The 21,822-nt window shown below is 42.0% G+C and overlaps 1 protein-coding gene across 1 annotated transcript in view; it reads right to left on the reverse strand.

Moving 5' to 3' along the window:
- FRAS1 (Fraser extracellular matrix complex subunit 1) overlaps positions 1 to 21,822 on the reverse strand; it is a 434,689-nt gene that overhangs the window by 9,062 nt on the left and 403,805 nt on the right. Inside the window, 4 exon segments of the mRNA XM_038582341.1 lie at positions 1,035 to 1,201; positions 15,654 to 15,770; positions 19,653 to 19,812; positions 21,456 to 21,563. Coding sequence (XP_038438269.1) covers positions 1,035 to 1,201; positions 15,654 to 15,770; positions 19,653 to 19,812; positions 21,456 to 21,563 — 552 coding nt within the window.

Raw genomic sequence — 21,822 nt, forward strand, 5'->3', positions numbered from 1 at the left:
AAGGGCCATAGAGACAGTGTGTGCTCACCATTCACTCCTTGAAGAAGTTTCCAAGAGAAAAGAAAAGGAGAAAACACTGAAGATTGATGGGGAGTTAAGGTTGAGGGATGCTTTGTTTTCTGTTATAGTCAGGACTTGAGTGTGTTTTTAGGATGCGAAAAAAAACTAAGATATGATGACATCCGAAGGTTAAAAGGAAGAAAAAGGCAAAAGGGACCACTGAGAGATGAAAGGCAGATTACTGGCTAATTCATTTATTCAATGAATAAATATTTATCACTCACTTAGGCACCGGTAGTCTAGTGCGCAAATTTGATATCTGATCACAATCTCTACTCTCATGGAACTCATAGTCTAGCAGTAGAAATAGGCAACAAGTAAATAAATATGTAATATATATCATATAACATTAAAAATTCTGAGAAGTACTATAAAAAATGAATAATGTTCTGTGAAAGTGAAAAATATGGAGGCCTAGGTTCAATTGTCTGGTGTGGTCAGGGGAAGCCTCTTTGAGGCAGTTAACAATTAAGCAGAGAATGAAGGAGAAGAAAGGGCTATCCCTTTGAAACATCTAGGAAACCATGTTTGGGGTGAGGAGGGGCAGAGGACCTGGATTTCTAGTAGAGAAAGCACGATGGACGACATGTAGACATTTGGCAACCTCGAGGTTGGCAGGTAGTGGAGGTCATGGTGCAATCTCTCTGAGTAACCGAGAGATAAAGCACCTCACCCAAAGTCAGAGGTGTGTTAGAATCTGGCTGGAAATCCTAGTCTTCTTACTACTCAGACCAGTGTTTTTCCACAGTACCACACTGCCAGTCATTATAGTACCAAATGTGTGATCTTATTTTGAGACAACATGAAGGAAGGATCCTTGACTAAACCTTGGCTATCCTAGAACCAAGCCCAGGGGAATCTTCACTGGTGAGTAGCCTGAAAGTCAATGAGCAAAGATGCTAATCCAGAGACCTGTCCTAAAGCATCTCAAGCCCAGCTGGAGTCTCTTTCTGCAGGCAAAGGAAACAACTTACCTTTTGAGAAGGCCCCTTTGTAATCCATTTCTGCCAGTGACATATCAGATGTATTGGGATCCATTAGGAATACCTTCTCATTATTGCAGAGCTGAAATTCAGTATTGAGAGAATACACAACTGGTACAGGGCGGTTGGTCTGCTGGAACGCAATGGGGATCAGGAATCTAAATGCAGGAGAAACAAGAGCTCCTTGAGAGCAAGGTCAACTTTGTAAACTTCAAGCTGTCTTCCCTTCCCACCCTACTAAGGATTGTGAACAGCACTTTGTTGCAGGTGCTAAATAATCACTGAATAAAGAGATGTGTGGAGGAGAGGAATTTTACTAATTTGGATCATTATGAGGTTAACTTGCTCTTTTGAGCAGAAATAATCTAATTCATCTTTAGATCTCTTTTGTGCTCTTTGCTTTTCCTAGCCATTTCATTCTGATGGCCCCCAAGACTGCTCTTTAATTGCTGAAGGGCTCACTGCCATGGTGCCCTGCCTAGACTTCTCCTTCCCAGATCTGCAGGCTCCCAGATCCAAACTTATTTATCCTATGTCCCAGTGTTCAAGACATTGCTAAACAATACTCTCTTGCCTCACTCCTTTTGCAGCCTCACTGGCCTTCTTTCTAGGTCTTTTGAATCTGCTCTTTTCTTCCCAGACTCTGGCACATATGAGCTCCTCCAGCTATGCTGGCCTTTTGTAAGTATCTTAACATGTTCTCCACCCCATATTTCTACTGCGTTGGGACTCACTCTTCAACAGATATTCACTGTGCTTTTATTATGTGATAGTTATTAGTCTAGTAATGGGAATTCATCTGTGAACAAAGTAGAAACACATATGACCTCAGGGATATTATGTTCCAATAGGGAGTTGGTTAATATATGTTAAAAAATATATACACTATAAGGAAACAAGTGATGAAGAGAAATATAAGGCAGAGAATTAGCAGGAATTAGCAGGAAGAGGCTCAACTTGGAAATTTTAAATATGGCGGTCACCGAAGGCCTCAGTGAGAGGAAAACTAGGAAGTTGGAGCCACCCTTACTTGAGATGGGAAAAATGCAGGAAGACTAGGTTTGGTGGAGGAAGATGAGGGATTCAGCAACAGGCATGCTCAACTTGGGAGGCCCATAGGAGGGCCAGGTGGAGAGAGGTGTGTCAATCTGATGCACAAGTCTGGATGTGAGAGGTTCAGCCCTGGGCCGAAGGTGCTCTTTTGTATTTAAAATCTTGAGAACGAATGAATGAGAACACCATGTGAAAATAGAGATAGAAGAGACAGTTCCAGCATGGCACTCAGGGTGCTGTAAATTCAAAGGCAATGGAAAAGAAAAGGAACCTTCAGAGCAAAGAGTGAGGAAAAACCAGTGGGTAGAAGAAAAGCCTACAGAGCATAACACTGCAGCTGAGTGAAGAAAGTGTTTCAAGGAGGAGACTGAACAACTGTTAATTGTTGCAAAAATAAAGATGAGACTCAACCCCTGGTTCCAGTAAGACACAGTCACTGGTGACCTTGACAAGATCAAGCTGGGTTAAGGGATGAGAGCAGAAGTCTCACTGCAATGGAGGCTCAAGGGACAATGGAAGGTGCTAAACTAGAAATTGTGAATCTAGGCAACTCTTGAGGGACTACTCAAAGTACAAGGAAGGAGAAAATGAGTGTGGAGGGGAAAGTGGAGTAAAGAAAGGTTATTTTTTTAAGAGGGAAGAAGTTACATGTTTTTTATGTGGATGGGGGTGATTCACAGAGAGAGAGAGAGAGAGGAGAATGGCTTATAAATTGCTCCATATAAAAAAAAATAAATTGCTCCATATAAAGTGGATGAAAGGATTTGGGTTCCAGGGCACAAGTAGAGTGGCTGGCTTGGAATAGGAGCTAGGACTATCTATTCCTTCATACTGACAGCTATGGTCATGCAGGTGCAGAGAGTGGAGAGAGATGGTGGTAGGAACCTGGGTGAGTTCTCTTCTGATTTATTCAGTTTCCTCAGTGAAATAGGACACAAGATAATCAGCTGAGGGTGAGGACAGGAGAGATACAGCAATTTGAATGGGAAGGAATAAAATAGTTGAGAGGTGCAAGAGAGTGAAGCCATTGGTTAGGGAACTGTTTTGTTTACTGCTGGGGAGCCATGAGGGTCAATTTGAAGTTAGTAATCACGAATTTAAAGTTTCCTGACCTTGACTTTGCTGGACATTCTGCAGGAACATTCCTCCTCTGTCTCCCTTTCTTTGCCTTAACTCTTATTTATCCTCCAGATCTCCACTTAAACACCACAGTGTCAAAAAACAAAACAAAACAAAAACAAAACAAAAAAAACAAAAACACCACAGTGTCTAGGATGTTCACCCTCTTTCTCTGCCCTTCCAGGTTTGGTCAGATCCCTTATCATTTGTTCTCCTCTTTTAAAAGAATTTAATTAACTAACTAATTAATTAATTAAAGGAGAGGGGCCAAGGGGGAGAGAGAGTCTTAAGCAGGCTGCACTCTGAGCATGGAATCTAATGTGGGGCTTGATGTCACAGTCCTGAGATCATGACCTAAGCTGAAATAAACAGTGGGATGCTTAACCCACTGAGCCACCCAGGTGCCCCTTATCATTTGTTCTTATCACACTGTGCACTTTTCTTTCAAAGTACTTACCATGATTTGCTATTTTATTTTCATTTTTTAAAAAAGATTTTATTTATTTATTTATTCATGAGAGAGAAAGAGGGGCAGAGACATAGGCAGAGGGAGAAGCAGGCTCCCTGCAAGAAGCCCGATATGGGACTGATCCTGGCCAAAGGCATACGCTCAACTGCTGTGCCACCCAGGTGTCCTTGCTATTTTATTTAAATAAAGTGACATTAAATGTAAATTGGGTCGAAGTCTGCTTCACCCATTATGGGGTCCACAGAGTCACAGCCCATATGTATTTGCTCGCTGCTGTATCTTCATTGCTAGCCAAGCTTCTGATACACACGTTTGTTAAAGAATAATGGGAATGTGTGAGTGACAATTTCAATGCTTTACCCAAGAGAGTCCATCTGACCGTTCCTTGCTTTTAATTGAAAGTACTGGGATCCCTGGGTGGCGCAGCAGTTTGGCGCCTGCCTTTGGCCCAGGGCGCGATCCTGGAGACCCGGGATCGAATCCCACGTCAGGCTCCCGGTACATGGAGCCTGCTTCTCCCTCTGCCTGTGTCTCTGCCTCTCTCTCTCTGTGTGACTATCATAAATAAATAAAAATTAAAAATAAAAAAAAAATAAAATGGGGTAGATTTCAGAGGGTTGGGGTATTGGAAGAACGTGGCACGTAGGCACAAGCTAGGGCTGACCCTGCTTCAGTGACTTCAATGTCCCCATCAGTTGCTTTGCGAGCTCATTTAGTTGACTTGGGGAAACAGGTTTTTCTTGTTGATAACTGGTATTACCAGATTCCACAAAGTGCCTAACACTAAGATACTCAATAAATATTTACTGATTAAATAGAATAATGGACCAGAGATGATGATGATGATGATGACTTATAAGGTTAGAAGGTCTGATAGACCTGACAAAAACAATTCTTTTATATTAAGTCTGAATTCCCTGTGTCTTATTTTTTTGTGTTGCAGTTCTATTGCATCCGTATGAGGCCATACAGATCATCAAAAGCAAGGTTAGGCCCCACAGAAGGTCACCCTGGGAATCACAGGGATTCCACAAGTAACAATCTCCCTGATGCACGGCAAAGATTTCCAACACGGAAGCCTTGGTATGCTGACTCTACAACACTCTTCCCTCTGCGGCCTCCCACACACACAGCACCAGGGGTGGATATGGGTTGGTGTCTTCTTTGCTCTTTTTGCCGTTTTCAAATCTGTCTCCTCTTAAAAAAAAAAGGTCTGGCACCGACCCCAGAGAAACTCTTCTTACAGGTGTATGCTCAGAGACACATACAGTATTCTTCATAATAGAAGGTGGAATTATATGCCAAGCAGAATGGTCAAATAAATTGTGGAATGTTCCCACTGTGAATACCTTAAGGCAGTGAAGCACAAACCATGGCTACATGAATCAACACAAATGTTGATACACTTATGAATCAGGAAGTGATTCAGTGAGCAAAAGAGAAAAGTTGCAGAGAGAATTGGTGCAGGATGACATTTTTATATTGCTCAAAAACATGCAAAACCATGCAGAAGTAAATATGAGGTAAACCATAAACCAAAACAAGGGATGGTAAGTACAAATATCAGTCTTACAGTTACCCTGGGGGAGAGGTGGGAGACAGTGACTGGAGGGGCACGGAGGGTATGTAAAAGGTACTGGTGATGTTCTAGTTCTTTTTTTTCCTTTGACTCCAACTTTCACTGGTTTTAAAATGTAAATAATAGTGCCAATTTTGTGGGGGACCACTGCAGTGAGAAGTAAATGTGGGTTTTTATTTTTTTTTTATTTTTTTTTTATTTTTTTTTTATTTTTTTTTTTTATTTATTTATGATAGTCACAGAGAGAGAGAGAGAGAGAGAGGCAGAGACACAGGCAGAGGGAGAAGCAGGCTCCATGCACCGGGAGCCTGATGTGGGATTCGATCCTGGGTCTCCAGGATCGCGCCCTGGGCCAAAGGCAGGCGCCAAACCGCTGCGCCACCCAGGGATCCAAATGTGGGTTTTTAAAAAAGATTTTATTTATTTATTTGAGAGACAGAGAGAGAGAGCAAGTGCGAGAGAGAACATGGTGGAGGGAAGGGCAGAGGGAGAAGCAGTCTCCCCGCTGAGCAGGGAGCCAGATGCAGGACTCGGAAGAAGGACTCGATCCTGGGACTCCAGGCTTATGATCTGAGCTGAAGGCAGATGCTTAATTGATTGAGCCACCCAGCTGCCCCTGGAGAAGTGAATGTGAGGAGCTTAGTACAGAGTCTACCACATGTGTACTCCATACATGATCATTAATATCACCGGTAGTTATTATTACTCATTTTATCATCAGTAGCCCAGCCGAAGAGATACTCACTCATGCAGTTGCAATTCCTAATAGATAATGTTCCATTACTTGAGGTTTTACATATGCATTATATATGGTCTTCTATCTAAAATAATATTCAAAAAATTGAATACGTGAATACAAATGCCCCAGCATATTTCCCCTGATAATTTGCCCTCTGTTCCTCCTAATGGCAGCCAACTACCATTTTTCTGGTCACTTTCCCTCCCTCACTTAGCTGACTACCATGGTACCATCAATCTTGGTGATTTCAACATCTGCATGGATGAATCATCCAATACCCTTCAGCTCTCAATTCCTTGATATCTTCACCTCCAAAGACTTGTCCTCTCCCTGGTGTAGCCACCCACACTTTATACAGTCCTACTACACGCCACTTCCTAAAATCTCATTTCCCAGCACCTCACTCTCTCCACCCCCTAACCTCCCAGCTCACCCCTTCTGTTATTTCCACTCATTAATTCCCTAATCCCACAGGACCTCCCCAGCCTTTTACCAGCAACTGGAACACTGAGGAACTCATGGTGGGAATGTACACACATTGTTACATTAGTACAAATACTTTGGAAAACAGTTTGGCAGTTTCTTAAAAAGTTAAGCATATAACTACCATATGAGCCAGACACTCTATTCCTAAGTATTTACACACGAAAACAGAAAGCGTATGTCCGTGTAAAGGCTTGTGTGTGTGTGTGTGCATACATAGCAGCTTTATTTATCACAGCCATACACTGGAAACAACCCAAATGTCTATCAACTGATGAGCTGATAAAGAAACTGTAGTATATCTGTACAATGGGCTACAATTCATCAATAACAAGGACAAACTACTGATATGTACAATAGGAGTGAATGAAAATAATCTTGCTGAGTGAAAGGAGTTACAGAAGAAGAACGCGTACTGTATGATGCCATTTATTTTTTTATTTTTATTTATTTTTATTTTTTTACTAAATTTATTTTTTATTGGTGTTCAATTTACCAACATATAGAATAACACCTAGTGCTCATCCTGTCAAGTGCCCCCCTCAGTGCCCGTCACCCATTCACCCCACCCCCGCCCTCCTCCCCTTCCACTACCCCTAGTTTGTTTCCCAGAGTTAGGAGTCTCTATGTTCTGTCTCCCTTTCTGATATTTCCCACACCTTCTTCTCCCTTCCCTTATATTCCCTTTCACTATTATTTATATTCCCCAAATGAATGAGAACATACACTGTTTGTCCTTCTCCGACTGACTTACTTCACTCAGCATAATACCCTCCAGTTCCATCCACATCCAAGCAAATGGTGGGTATTTGTCATTTCTAATGGCTGAGGAATATTCCATTGTATACATAAACCACATCTTCTGTATCCATTCATCTGTCGATGGACACCGAGGCTCCTTCCACAGTTTGGCTATTGTGGCCATTGCTGCTAGAAACATCGGGGTGCAGGTGTCCCGGTGTTTCACTGCATCTGTATCTTTGGGGTAAATCCCCAGCAGTGCAATTGCTGGGCCGTAGGGCAGGTCTATTTTTAACTCTTTGAGGAACCTCCACACAGTTTTCCAGAGTGGCTGCACCAGTTCCCATTCCCACCAACAGTGCAGGAGGGTCCCCTTTTCTCCGCATCCTCTCCAACATTTGTGGTTTCCTGCCTTGTTAATTTTCCCCATTCTCACTGGTGTCAGGTGGTATCTCATTGTGGTTTTGATTTGTATTTCCCTGATGGCCAGTGATGCAGAGCATTTTCTCATGTGCATGTTGGCCATGTCTATGTCTTCCTCTGTGAGATTTCTCTTCAAGTCTTTTGCCCATTTCATGATTGGATTGTTTGTTTCTTTGGTGTTGAGTTTAATAAGTTCTTTATAGATCTTGGAAACTAGCCCTTTATCTGATACGTCATTTGCAAATATCTTCTCCCATTCTGTAGGTTGTCTTTTGGTTTTGTTAACTGTATCCTTTGCTGTGCAAAAGCTTCTTATCTTGATGAAGTCCCAATAGTTCATTTTTGCTTTGGTTTCTTTTGCCTTCGTGGATGTATCTTGCAAGAAGTTACTGTGGCTGAGTTCAAAAAGGGTGTTGCCTGTGTTCTCCTCTAGGATTTTGATGGAATCTTGTCACACATTTAGATCTTTCATCCATTTTGAGTTTATCTTTGCATCTGGTGCAAGAGAGTGGTCTAGTTTCATTCTTCTGCATGTGGACGTCCAATTTTCCCAGCACCGTTTATTGAAGAGACTGTCTTTCTTCCACTGGACGGTCTTTCCTCCTTTATCGAATATTAGTTGAGCATAAAGTTCAGGGTCCGCTTCTGGATTCTCTATTCTGTTCCACTGATCTATGTGTCTGTTTTTGTGCCAGTACCACACTGTTTTGATGACCACAGCTTTGTAGTACAACCTGAAATCTGGCATTGTGATGCCCCCAGATATGGTTTTCTTTTTTAAAATTCCCCTGGCTCTTAGGGGTCTTTCTGATTCCACACAAATCTTAAAATAATTTGTTCTAACTCTCTGAAGAAAGTCCATGGTATTTTGATAGGGATTGCATTAAACGTGTACATTGCTCTGGGTAACATTGACATTTTCACAATATTAATTCTGCCAATCCATGAGCATGGAATATTTTTCCATCTCTTTGTGTCTTCCTCAATTTCTTTCAGAAGCATTCTATAGTTTTTAGGGTATAGATCCTTTACCTCTTTGGTGAGTTTTATTCCTAGGTATCTTATGCTTTTGGGTGCAATTGTAAATGGGATTGACTCCTTAATTTCTCTTTCTTCAGTCTCATTGTTAGTGTATAGAAATGCCACTGATTTCTGGGCATTGACTTTGTATCCTGCCATGCTACCAAATTGCTGTATGAGTTCTAGCAATTTTGGGGTGGAGGCTTTTGGGTTTTCTATGTAGAGTATCATGTCATCGGCGAAGAGGGAGAGTTTGACTTCTTCTTTGCCAATTTGAATGCCTTTAATGTCTTTTTGTTGTCTGATTGCTGAGGCTAGGACTTCCAGTACTATGTTGAATAGCAGTGGTGAGAGTGGACATCCCTGTCATGTTCCTGATCTTAGGGGAAAGGCTCCCAGTGCTTCCCCATTGAGAATGATATTTGCTGTGGGATTTTCATAGATGGCTTTTAAGATGTTGGGGAATGTTCCCTCTATCCCTACACCCTGAAGAGTTTTGATCAGGAATGGATGCTGTATTTTGTCAAATGCTTTCTCTGCATCTAATGAGAGGATCACATGGTTCTTGGTTTTTCTCTTGCTGATATGATGAATCATATTGATTGCTTTACGAGTGCTGAACCAGCCTTGTGTCCCGGGGATAAATCCTACTTGGTCATGGTGAATAATTTTCTTAATGTGCTGTTGGATCCTATTGGCTAGTATCTTGTTGAGAAGTTTTGCATCCATGTTCATCAGGGATATTGGTCTGTAATTCTCCCTTTTGGTGGGGTGTTTGTCTGGTTTTGGAATTAAGGTGATGCTGGCCTCATAGAACGAATTTGGAAGTACTCCATCTCTTTCTATCTTTCCAAACAGCTTTAGTAGAATAGGTATGGTTTCTTCTTTAAACGTTTGATAGAAAAAAAAAAAATAAACGTTTGATAGAATTCCCCTGGGAAGCCATCTGGTCCTGGACTTTTGTGTCTTGGGAGGTTTTTGATGACTGCTTCAATTTCCTCCCTGGTTATTGGCCTGTTCAGGTTTTCTATTTCTTTCTGTTCCAGTTTTGGTAGTTTTTGGCTTTCCAGAAATACGTCCGTTTCTTCTAGATTGCCTAATTTATTGGTGTTTAGCTGTTCATAATATGTTTTTAAAATCGTTTGTATTTCCTTGGTGTTGGTAGTGATCTCTCCTTTCTCATTCATGATTTTATTAATTTGAGTCTTCTTTCTCTTCTTTTTAATAAGGCTGGCTAATGGTTTATCTATCTTATTAATTCTTTCAAAGAACTAACTCCTGGTTTTGTTGATCTGTTCCACAGTTCTTCTGGTCTCGATTTCGTTGAGTTCTGCTCAAATCTTAATTAACTCTCTTCTTCTGCTGGGTGTAGGATCTATTTGCTGTTTTTTCTCTAGCTCCTTTAGGTGTAAGGTTAGCTTTTGTATTTGAGTTCTTTCCAGTTTTTGAATGGATGCTTGTATTGCGATGTATTTCCCCCTTAGGACTGCTTTTGCTGCATCCCAAAGATTTTGAATGGTTGTATCTTCATTCTCATTAGTTTCCATGAATCTTTTTAATTCTTCCTTAATTTCCTGGTTGACCCTTTCATCTTTTGGCAGGATGGTCCTTAACCTCCACGTGTTTGAGATCCTTCCAAACTTCTTGTGATTTAGTTCTAATTTCAATGCATTACGGCCTGAGAATATGCAGGGGACGATCCCAATCTTTTGGTATCAGTTCAGACCTGATTTGTGATCCAGTATGTGCTCTATTCTGGAGAAAGTTCCATGTGCACTTGAGAAGAATGTGTATTCAGTTGAGTTTGGATGTAAAGTTCTGTAGATATCTGTGAAATCCATCTGGTCCAGTGTATCATTTAAAGCTCTTGTTTCTTTGGAGATGTACTTAGAAGACCTATCGAGTATAGAAAGAGCTAGATTGAAGTCACCAAGTATAAGTGTATTATTATCTAAGTATTTCTTCACTTTGGTTAATAATTGATTTATATATTTGGCAGCTCCCTCATTCGGGGCATATATATGAGGATTGTTAAGTCCTCTTGTTGGATAGATCCTTTAAGTATGATATAGTGTCCCTCTTCATCTCTCACTACAGTCTTCGGGGTAAATTTTAGTTTATCTGATATAAGGATGGCTACCCCTGCTTTCTTTTGAGGACCTTTTGAATGGTGAATGGTTCTCCAACCTTTTATTTTCAGGCTGTAGGTGTCCTTCTGTCTAAAATGAGTCTGTTGTAGACAGTAAATAGATGGGTCCTGCTTTTTATCCAGTCTGACACCCTGCGCCTTTTGATGGGGTCATTAAGCCCGTTCACGTTCAGAGTTACTACTGAAAGGTATGAGTTTAGTGTCATCATGATATCTATTCAGTCCTTGTTTTTGTGGATTGTTCCACTGAACTTCTTCTTAAAGGTGAATTTTAAGAGTCCCCCTTAAAATTTCTTACAGAGCTGGTTTGGAGGTCACATATTCTTTCAGTTCCTGCCTGCCTTGGAAGCTCTTTATCTCTCCTTCCATTCTGAATGAGAGCCTTGCTGGATAAAGTATTCTTGGTTGCATGTTCTTCTCATTTAGGACCCTGAATATATCCTGCCAGCCCTTTCTGGCCTGCCAGGTCTCTGTGGAGAGGTCTGCTGTTGCCCTAATACTCTTCCCCATAAAAGTCAGGGATTTCTTGTCTCTTGCCGCTTTAAGGATCTTCTCTTTATCTTTGGAATTTGCAAGCTTCACTATTAAATGTCGAGGTGTTGAACGATTTTTATTGATTTTAGGGGGGGCTCTCTCTATTTTCTGGATCTGAATGCCTGTTTCCCTTCCCAGATTAGGAAATTTTTCAGCTATGATTTGTTCAAATACATATTCTGGCCCTCTGTCCCTTTTAGCGCCCTCGGGCACCCCAATTAAACGTAGGATTTTCTTCCTCAGGCTGTCGTTTATTTCCCTTAATCTGTCTTCATGGTCTTTTAACTGTTTGTCTCTTTTCCTCAGTTTCCCTCTTTGCCATCAACTTGTCTTCTATGTCACTCACTCGTTCTTCCACCTCGTTAACCCTCGTCGTTAGGACTTCTAGTTTGGATTGCATTTCATTCAATTGATTTTTAATTTCTTCCTGATTGGATCTAAATTTTGCAGTCATGAAATCTCTTGAGTCCTTTATGCTTTTTTCTAGAGCCACCAGTAGCTGTATAATAGTGCTTGTGAATTGGCTTTCTGACATTGAATTGTAATCCAGATTTTGTAACTGTGGGAGTGAGGACTGTTTCTGATTCTTTTGAGGTGAGGTTTTCCTTCTAGTCATTTTGCTTGGTGCAGAGTGGCCAAAAACAAGTTGTATTTAGAAAAGGAGAAAAAGAGAGAGAGAAAAAAAGGAAAGAAAAGAGAAAAAGAAAAAAGGAAGAAAAAAGGAAAAAAAAGAAAAAAGAAAGAAAAAGAAAGAAAGGAAAAAAAGGGGGTGGGGGAAGCAAACAAATCAAAAAGCAAAAAACAAAACAAAACAAAACACGGGGGAGTATCTTCTGATTCTGTATACTTTAAGTCCCTTGACTTCTCCTGGAACTTGTCCGTCTAGCTGGTCTTCTGGGGGAGGGGCCTGTTGTGCTGAGTTTCAGGTGTTAGCACTTGGGGGAGCTGCTCTGCCTCCTGCCTGGTGCAGGGCTCAGTGGGGGTTGTTCACCCCGTGAGGCCCCAGGAGGAACAACCGCAGTGGCGGCGGCAGCTCTGCAGCCCTGGAGTCAGCTCCCGCAGTAGCTCCAGAGCTCTTGGTCTGCAGGGCCTGGAGGCTCCGGGGCGGGGCCGCTGATCTGCTCAGCTCGGGGCAGGAGCGTCCTTGCTGTCCTGGGCCCTCCCGGCCTCTGCCTGTCCCGGGGGAGGCCGGATCCTGGGCTGTGTCCCGGCGCCCTGTGCTCCGGAGCCTGCGCTGTTGGATTCGCACTCCCGCCCCGCAGCCCCCTCCGCGGAGCCGCCCCCGAGCCCCCCGAGCTGCTCCCACCCCGCAGCCCCCTCCGCGGAGCCGCCCCCGAGCCCCCCGAGCTGCTCCGGGTCCCACCGTGCGCGCTGCAGCCCTTAGGGAGCTCGGTGCATCTCCCGGGGCGCAGGTGTCTGTTAGTGTCCCCGGGAGCCCGAGGGCATCCCCGCCCTCCTGGGTCCTGCTCCACCTCCCCACGAGCCCCTTTCCCCCGGGAAGGTCGGTGTAGCTCCTGCTTCTCCGGGATGGGGCTCTCCTGTCCTGGGGACACTCGCCCCGGCCTCAGCCCGGCTCCTCGCAGGGCCCCTCCCCCTTGGAGGCCTTTTGTGTCTTTATTTCTTTGTCCCTGTCTTCCTACCTTGATAGAAGCGCGACCTCTTCTCACTGTAGCATTCCAGCTGGTCTGTCTATTTATTTATTTATTTATTTATTTATTTATTTATTTATTCATTCATTCATTCATTTATTTATTTATTTATTTATTTATGATAGTCACACACACACACAGAGAGAGAGAGAGAGAGAGAGAGGCAGAGACACAGGCACAGGGAGAAGCAGGCTCCATGCACTGGGAGCCCGACGTGGGATTTGATCCCGGGTCTCCAGGATCACGCTCTGGGCCAAAGGCAGGCGCCAAACCGCTGCGCCACCCAGGGATCCCTGTTCTCTCTTTAAATTTCAGGCCGAATTCGTAGATTTTCAGGATGGTTTGAAGGTTATCTAGGTAATTTGGTGGGGACAGGTGACTTGGGGACCCTGCTCTTCTGCCATCTTGCCCCTCCTTGAGGATTGTATGATGCCATTTATATAAATTTCTAGAAATTGCAAACTAATCTATAGTGACAGAAGGCATATTTGGTGGATCCTGGAGAAAGGGGTTGGTTAGGGTGGGATAGGAGGGAGGGATTACCAAGGGGCAGAGGAAACTTTTGGAGGAAATGGATATAGTCATTATGTTAGTTGTGACAGTTTCATGGGTGTATACGCACATCAAAATTTATCAGATTGTACATACCTTAAATACGTACAGTTTATCTTATTGTCAATAATATGGCAATTTAAAAACAACTCCACAGGCTCTCAGCACAGCCTGATCTGCGATCTGCAACCATCTGGTACACCCCCTTTCCTCCTCTCTGAGATGACTCCCTCACTTCCTCCTCTCTTCTTAAACCTCAGTGTTCTTTACTTCCCATTAGTGCTTAGCTTCTCATTTTATGGAGAAAGTAGATTTAATCAGGTTCTACTTTGTCATCCATCTCAATCTCCCAATTCTCCCCTCGCCTATATCCATACACCTCTGCATGCCTTCTTCTCTTGCTGGATGAACGCTCTAAGCTTCTAGTGAAGGCTGGCCCTTCCCCTCCTGTCTTGAATCTATCCCCACTGTACCCAATGGCTCAGCTCTACAGACTTCCCCTGGTTCTGCTGCAACGTTAAATTTCACCTAATAGACCAAGAGGGTTACTCCCACCAGCACACACATATCCTGAAATATTTTCCAGTCTAAAATCCAAACAAATAAGACTTCCTTTAACTTTGTATCTCTCTCTAGCTACTGTCCCTTTCCTCTGACATCCTTTATAATAAAACACCTTAGGCATAGTTTATCCCTGTTGTCTCTACTTTATATCCTCTGTGTCTCATGGTCTGATCAGATTTTAACCCCTCAGTCCCTGAGCCTGCTCTTTGTCAAGATCATCAATTGCTAAATCTTATGGCCCATTCTCAGTTTCTTAATTTGAACATGAAATTCCAAATTCTCTTCCCTTTGTGATAATGTTAGATTCTGTCCTCAGCATCCTCTCTTAAAAATGCTTTCTCTTCACTTTGCCCAGTTCCTAGATAGATGGTGCTGCACTGTACACTGTCTGAGAGCAGAGGTTACTTTTAATCCTCTGCTATAATCTCCATGCTAGACCAGAGCCAAGCACATGATAAGAGGTGAATTAATACTGCTTCAATAAGTGAACATATGGCACAACACAGACGATCTCAGGTCTGAGGTGGGTACAGGATGATATACAGTTGACTCTTGTTATTCTGGGTAAGTATGCTCTATAAAGTCACAGTGAACACCAAGTTAGTGAATACTGAATCACTGCTCCTAGGGGAAATACAGGATAAAGTTCCCACAGCCTCTGGTCATAACATTTTCATTGACTGACTAATACCTAGCCCTGTTTTATGCATGTTTCTGTTTAAAACATCTTATTTAGGGGAACCTGAGTGGCCCAGTCGGTTAGGCATCTGCTTTTGGTTCAGGTCATGATCTTGGGGTCCTGGATCAAGCCCCAGGTCAGGCTTCTTGCTGTGCAGGGAGTCTGCCTATCCCTCTCTATCTGCTTCTTCCCCAGCTTATGCTCTCTCTCTGTCTCTCAACTAAATAAACAAAATCTTTAAAAAAATTAAAAAAAAAAAACACCTTACTTAGAAGGCATGTGGTGTAATGAGCACTGGGTCTGATATAAGTCTGAGGAATCACTGCCCTCTACCTCTGAAACCAATAATACATTATATGTTAATTAATTGGATTTAAATAAAATATAAAAAATAAAAAAATAAAATGATAAAATACCTTATTTAATATATTGTTAATTCATAGAACTCATGGCAACAGCACCTAAAACCTACGCCCAAGAAAGTCTATCTGACCTAAGGTACCCACCTCATGGGCTTCCTGTTCTTAGGAGCATTAGGCAGCCCCTTGGCGCTATGCTTGGGAGCCATTATAAACTGCAAAATCACCAATGAAAAAGACATAAAAATAAAAAACCGTGGCACTACCCAGGCCATGAAAAGGATACTTGTTTATAGTATGAAAGCTGGAATAAGAAGGCAGAGTGTTGCCTTGCTCGGCCTGAGCCAGGAACGTGTGTGTCAGATGACTCAACACTTGGCCACTCTGCCTGTTTGCAAATGACCACGAAGGCATCAAGAGAACTGATTTTGCAGCTACAAATAAATTACAGTGAGTAGGCGAATTTAGAAATAATGAGGATCTACCGTCTTTCCCTACCTTTCTGGGGCATGTGCAGTGCAGGCCAGAGGCTTCTCTCCGGGGTCAGCCCATGGCTGCGTGGGCTGCACGGTGCACGGGATCAGGTAGATGGTGTACTCCCCCGAGTAGTCCTTCCTGGGAACATGCAGAGCAGACTGCGGTTACACGGGGCACTTGACAGATTATTTACTGACCCAGAAACATATTGACTTCATTAAACAGTTTTTAGATGGTATTTATGCTCAGCATCTACGAACTTTACGAGTCTGCAAAAACACAATTTTCAGGAATTCATCACTGACTACTTCAACTGTCAGGGTATTATCCAGAGGTGTTAGATAGAGCTACTTGCCTCTATCCCGTTCCAGTCCTTTTCATGAGAAAAGCTGAGAAAGGCATATGATTTATAAAGACCTCAAAGGCTCTATGAAGATAAAACAAACCTGACCCCTTGATGAAACTTGTTTGACGATTTCTGTTTAGTGTTTCTTGCTGATAGATACCCTGTTTAACACATTCTCAACTGCAAAATATTTTATTAAGATATGGACATGTCAGCGGCTACTCTGATAGAAGTGGTGGCAAATGCCTCAGGGTTAAAGGACACCCCATTCCAGAGAGTGCCTGCACCCCCATTTCCTTAGCATTCAGTTTCTGGGATCCTCTTCCAAACTCTACAGGCTCAGCCCTTCACAGAGTTAAAGAACAATCTCTCTTCTCATAGGAGACTAAGCACTGTAGATTCTCTATTTGTGGTAGATCACAGAATTCTGTAGGTTATGACACCAAGAGCATGGAGCCTTTGTACTTTCACCTACATCATTTCCCACACTTTTCATGGAATAGCAGCCCCAGCCCTGGCAGGCTGCCTGGAAGATAGCCAGACAGCCAGAGACTTCAGGAAGATTCTTCAAGAGTCTTGGGAGGCTGCCATCCACTCAATGAAGAGTGCATGGTTATGAATCTTAATTATAACTGTTGTGGGCAATCTGTGACAGTTCCCACATTTGCTGTGTTTGTTTTTTGACCATTTCTTTTGTATTTACCTATGTATTCATAAAGCGATAGCAAGGATTTAGTTAAACAAATAAACAAATAAGAGTTTTATGACACATCCTGGGGTCATTTTAGTGGAATGGCACAAGTTAGAAACTGTGAGACAGTCTAGATCTGGCTTTGCTCCATTGCTGCCACAAGTGTATGATTTTTGACAAACCATGCAAACTTTCATGGCTTAGTTTCTAAGCCCCTTCCTGTCTGAGTCGCTATGTCTGCAGTTTACAGACATGCAGATCCTACATGATCCCTATCTTCCTCCAAACCTTGGACCAGCAGGAAATGAGACCTTATACCTCATATTTGAATTACACTAAAATTGACATGTATAATGTGAATAGTAACCTGTAATTAATAGAAATACTTAGGCAGAATTGTCCATGCCTAACCCTTCCTTTCAAACAGGCCAGATCATGTCACTCCTCTGCTCAAACCCCACTGTGGCTCTAGGGGAATGCACCAGGGTAGATGTCGAAGTCCAAGCACAACAAGGCCCACATGGTGGCCCTATCCCATCCCCTTACTCCTCTGACCTCACTGTCTATCATCCTCTTCCTTGCTCACTTCACCTCAGTCACACCAGCCTCCTGTCTATTCCTCAAGATGCGAGAAATGCTGCCAACTCAGAAATTCGGCCAGGAATGTCTTCCTCTGATCATCTGCATAGCAAACTCCCTCACCTTCTTCAAGTATTTGCTGAAATGTGCATTCTTGATGAGGCCTACTTTGAACATCCTAATTAAAATCACAACGTCTTTCTACTCCTGATTCCCCTTACAGTCTGCTCTAAATCCTTTATTTTTCCATAGCACTCCCCACCTTCTAAAACGTTCTGCTAGACTTGTTTATTATGGCCACCGTTTTGTGTCTTCTTACTTTGCTATAGATGCTGTGTGGATCTTTATTTTATTCACTGATGTAGCTAAGTACCCAGAACCTTTCCTAATACCAGTAAATGCTCAATAAATATTTGTTGAACAAATGAATGCAGGACAAAGTACATGGCCTTTCACGCTGACAGTCCTACTTTTCTCATCCCTAAATATGATTGAGGTCCATTTCCTCACTATCCCTGCAAATATGTCAAATAAAACCTTAGATGCAGGTTTTTAATTCTATAGGTCTTCTCTCTGAAAACTAGATATTTCTCATGTTGCAACAGGGAGCATGAGCTGCCCCACCTCCTCCAGGAAGCCTTCCTTGTACAGTTCCCCAGCCCTGCGTGAACAGCTATGGTCTCAGTGTTCTGTACCTCTCACAGTGCACAGAACACAACATGTTGGATGTTGTTCTACACTTTGCCGTTTATCTATATATTTTTATCTTCTTACCTGAAATGTAAGCTCCTAAAGGATGTTTATTCAACACCTACAATGTGCTAAAACTTGCAGCTCTGAGAATTCAAGATCAATCAGGCATGCCTTTACCCGTGGAAAATGGGACTCTACTTAGAGCATTTAATATAACAAGCTGTGTTACAGTGGAAGCTGGAACAAAGTGGAAAAAGGAAGAGCTTCTAGCACCATTGCATGGGGAGTCAGGGAAGGTATCACAGAGGGGTCAGTATCTGAGTATTTGAGCTGTGGCTCAAAGGCGTTCCAGGTCTTCAAGAGGGAAAGAGCAGGAAGGGCAGAGGAAACTGCAAGGGCATGGAGGTACAGATGGTCTGGTACGTTCATGGGCTGGTAAGATACTTAATGTAGTTCAGAAGGTTGGGTTTGAGATCAGGCTAGAGGTGAGGGTATGGGCTTTGAATAAAGAATTTTGACTTCATACAGGAGGCAGTGGGGAGTTAGCAGAGGATTTAAAGAGGACAGTTTCTGTGTCCATACATTAGGACAAAGTACATGTATAATCTCATGAGCTTCTAGGAAGCACAGCCTTTGACGATTATTACATATTGATTTCAAAGGAATCATTATTTAAAAAAATACCTGATATAAAACCAAAATCCACAATTAAAGAAATCTTTTTGAAAATAATTCTTAAGATAATCTGCTACTTCTTAACTATAAAGCTGGAACAAGAAACTCATGCTAAATATCAATTTTAATCTCATGATCTATAAAATGAGGATAATAATATTTATGACAGGAACACCTGTTCCTGTCAGGCGTTCTCAGGGTGGCTCAGCAGTTGAGCATCTGTCTTTGGCTCAGGGTGTGATCCTGGGGTCTAGGGATCAAGACTCATATTGGGCTTCCTGCAGGGAGTCTGCCTGTGTCTCTGCCTCTCTATCTCTCATGAGTAAATAAGTAAAATCTTAAAAAAAAAAAAAAAAGTATTCATGACAGACTCTTGGTTGCCTTATGGTGATAGTTTTAATTTTGTTTCTCCTATTCTTCCCTGTTACAAATGAGATATTTTACCATATTTAACCAATTCCTATTTTACCTCTATTTTGGGTGTGGGAAGGAAATAAATCTTATTATTTATTTTGCAGAAGATTGGACCATAAGGAGTGATATCTGGACCTAATAACCAGAGATCGTGGATTTTGAACTGGTTGTAGTGATTGGATTGAAAAGTTTTTATTATACTAAGGGTTTTTTTTTTTAATGATTGATTGGTTGATTGATTTATGAGAGAGCATAAGGGAGTGGGGGCAGTGAGAGAAAGAGAGAATCTCAAGCAGACTCCCTGCTGAGCGTGGAGCCTGACATAGGGCTCAATCTCACCACCCTGAGATCATGACCTGAGCCAAAACCAAGGTGCTGAGCCACCCAAATGCCTCACCACTTCTTGGTCTTATCCTTGTGATAAGGATAGCTACTTCCTGGTTTACACAGCACAAGCTGATCTGACTTTCTTTCTTTCTCTATTTGTCACAGGGTTATTTCTATTCCCCCCACCCCTTATAATAGAAATACAACCTTTGAGAAAAAAGCCATATTTCCCAAGCTCTTGAAAGAGACTGAGACCATTTCAGATCCCCCCCGAACACCCCTATCTTGTATTCACCTGTTATAAGAGCTCGTGGCTCTCCAGAGTTGATATGGAGAATCAAAAGTCTGAGCACTCCATAGTAGCTGCAGGTCAAATTCAATTCCTCCTAAGTGATCAGGAGTCAGTATGAATGATTTCACATCAGGGAGGGTGTGGTGCTCCATCACAAACTGTCCTATTTCAAGGGGAAATACACACACTTATTTGTGAGTTTTATCGTGCTTGAGATGAATCCCCTACTAAAGCCTTAGCACCGAATTAATATTCTTCTACCAAACAACTAAGGTTATATCTATTCTCTCAGCCCTTAGAATATATTCCATCCTGGCTGACAGCATGGCATCTCACCTTAGTCTATCAGCCTACTCAGGATGGTCATTATGGTCATGTATATTTATAAACAACATGAATGTTCATTGTGAAAATGGTATGAGCATATTCATAATAATAGGGATCCTTATGTGACAATGAATGTCAAATGCACTTAGCTTTGAATTCAAAAAACATGTTTCTTAGAAGCAGAAAGGTCTTGGTGTTTTATAGACAGGAATATCAGTTTCAGATTTAAAAAAAATTACATTTGAAGCCACTTAAGTCCTCGGAGGAAGGAGACAATTGTAAACATCACTGAAAAGGTAAAGGTTACTCAGCAAGACATTTCTACTCTTTAAAACTGCAAAGTGAGCTAAATAGGATCTCTTCTGAGAGTGTAAAATAAAATCAAAATTAGATGATGCTTTTCTTAAGCCATTCTAGGGTGTGAACAAACCCTTCTAGAACAGGAATGTCAATTGTGTAATCATTGCTCTAATTAGCTAAATAGGATCTCTTCTGAGAGTGTAAAATAAAATCAAAATTAGATAATGCTTTTCTTAAGCCATTCTAGTGTAAAACTGCAAAGTGTTGTAAATAAATAAAAGTAGAGAGAGTTTTAGATTGAGAGACTAAGAAAATGTAACAGCCAGAATGTAATATGTGAATATTGATTGGACCCACCTTCCTCTTATATAAACAGATATTAAATAAATGTAAAATATAAAAACAATTGGAAAAGACATTTGTAGGGACAATAGAGAGACTATGAATAGTGACTAGATCTTATTGGATCAATCTTAAATATCTTGGATGTAGTGATACTATTGTGATGTGTAAGAGAATGTCTTTGTTCTCAGGAGATGCCTACTGGGGATCCCTGGGTGGCGCAGCGGTTTGGCGCCTGCCTTTGGCCCAGGGCGCGATCCTGGAGACCCGGGATCGAATCCCACATCAGGCTCCCGGTGCATGGAGCCTGCTTCTCCCTCTGCCTATGTCTCTGCCTCTCTCTCTCTCTCTCTCTGTGACTATCATAAATGAATAAGAAATTTAAAAAAAAAAAAAAAAAAAAAGGAGATGCCTACTGAAGTATTTAGGGTAACTTGACATGAAGTCTGCAACTTGTTTTCTTTTTGTTAAGATTTTTATTTGAGAGAGAGAGCGAGAGCGCGAGCATGAGTGGGGTGGGGGGAACAGCAGAGGGAGAGGGAGAAGCAGGCCCCCTGCTGGGCAGGGAGCCTGATGTAGGGCTCGATCCCAGGCCCCTGGGATCATGACCTGAGCGGAAGGCAGATGCTCAACTGACTGAGACACCCAGGTGCCCTTGCAACTTGTTTTCAACGTGTTACAAAAAAATGGGTATGCATGTGTATATAGATACAAACATATACAGCAAAATGTTAACAAATGTCGACTTTATTTTTCATTGTTCTATTCTTTTGCCTTTTGTCTATGTTTGTGATGTTTTTAAACAAAACATTAGGGGAAAAAATGCATTGATAGTACCTCTGAATTTGGCATGGGTCTTGAATTCAATGACGAGACGGCCGTCCTCTCTAATGTAGATTCTTATTATCTGAAGCCTTGCAGAAAGCACACTGTCTGTCTGGATTCCTGGGCAGGCAATCATACACAAACATCCAAGTCAGAGCAAGGAGAAGGTCTTCCACATAGTAACCTACATATGATGCCCCAGTGATACCTCGAAGTAGAGCCGCAGAGTAATTTGAATACAAGAAAAATGTATATATTCATATGAACACAGAATCTATTTAGACCCATTTGCCAATTAAACCTGTACAACAGTTCATTCTATTTGTTTTTGTTGTTACAGTTCCATTCTCATTGACATAGTTTCTTCATATCTGAAAAT

The sequence above is a fragment of the Canis lupus genome, chromosome 32, assembly GCF_011100685.1.
Source record: "Canis lupus familiaris isolate Mischka breed German Shepherd chromosome 32, alternate assembly UU_Cfam_GSD_1.0, whole genome shotgun sequence".
Classification (NCBI taxonomy): domain Eukaryota; kingdom Metazoa; phylum Chordata; class Mammalia; order Carnivora; family Canidae; genus Canis; species Canis lupus.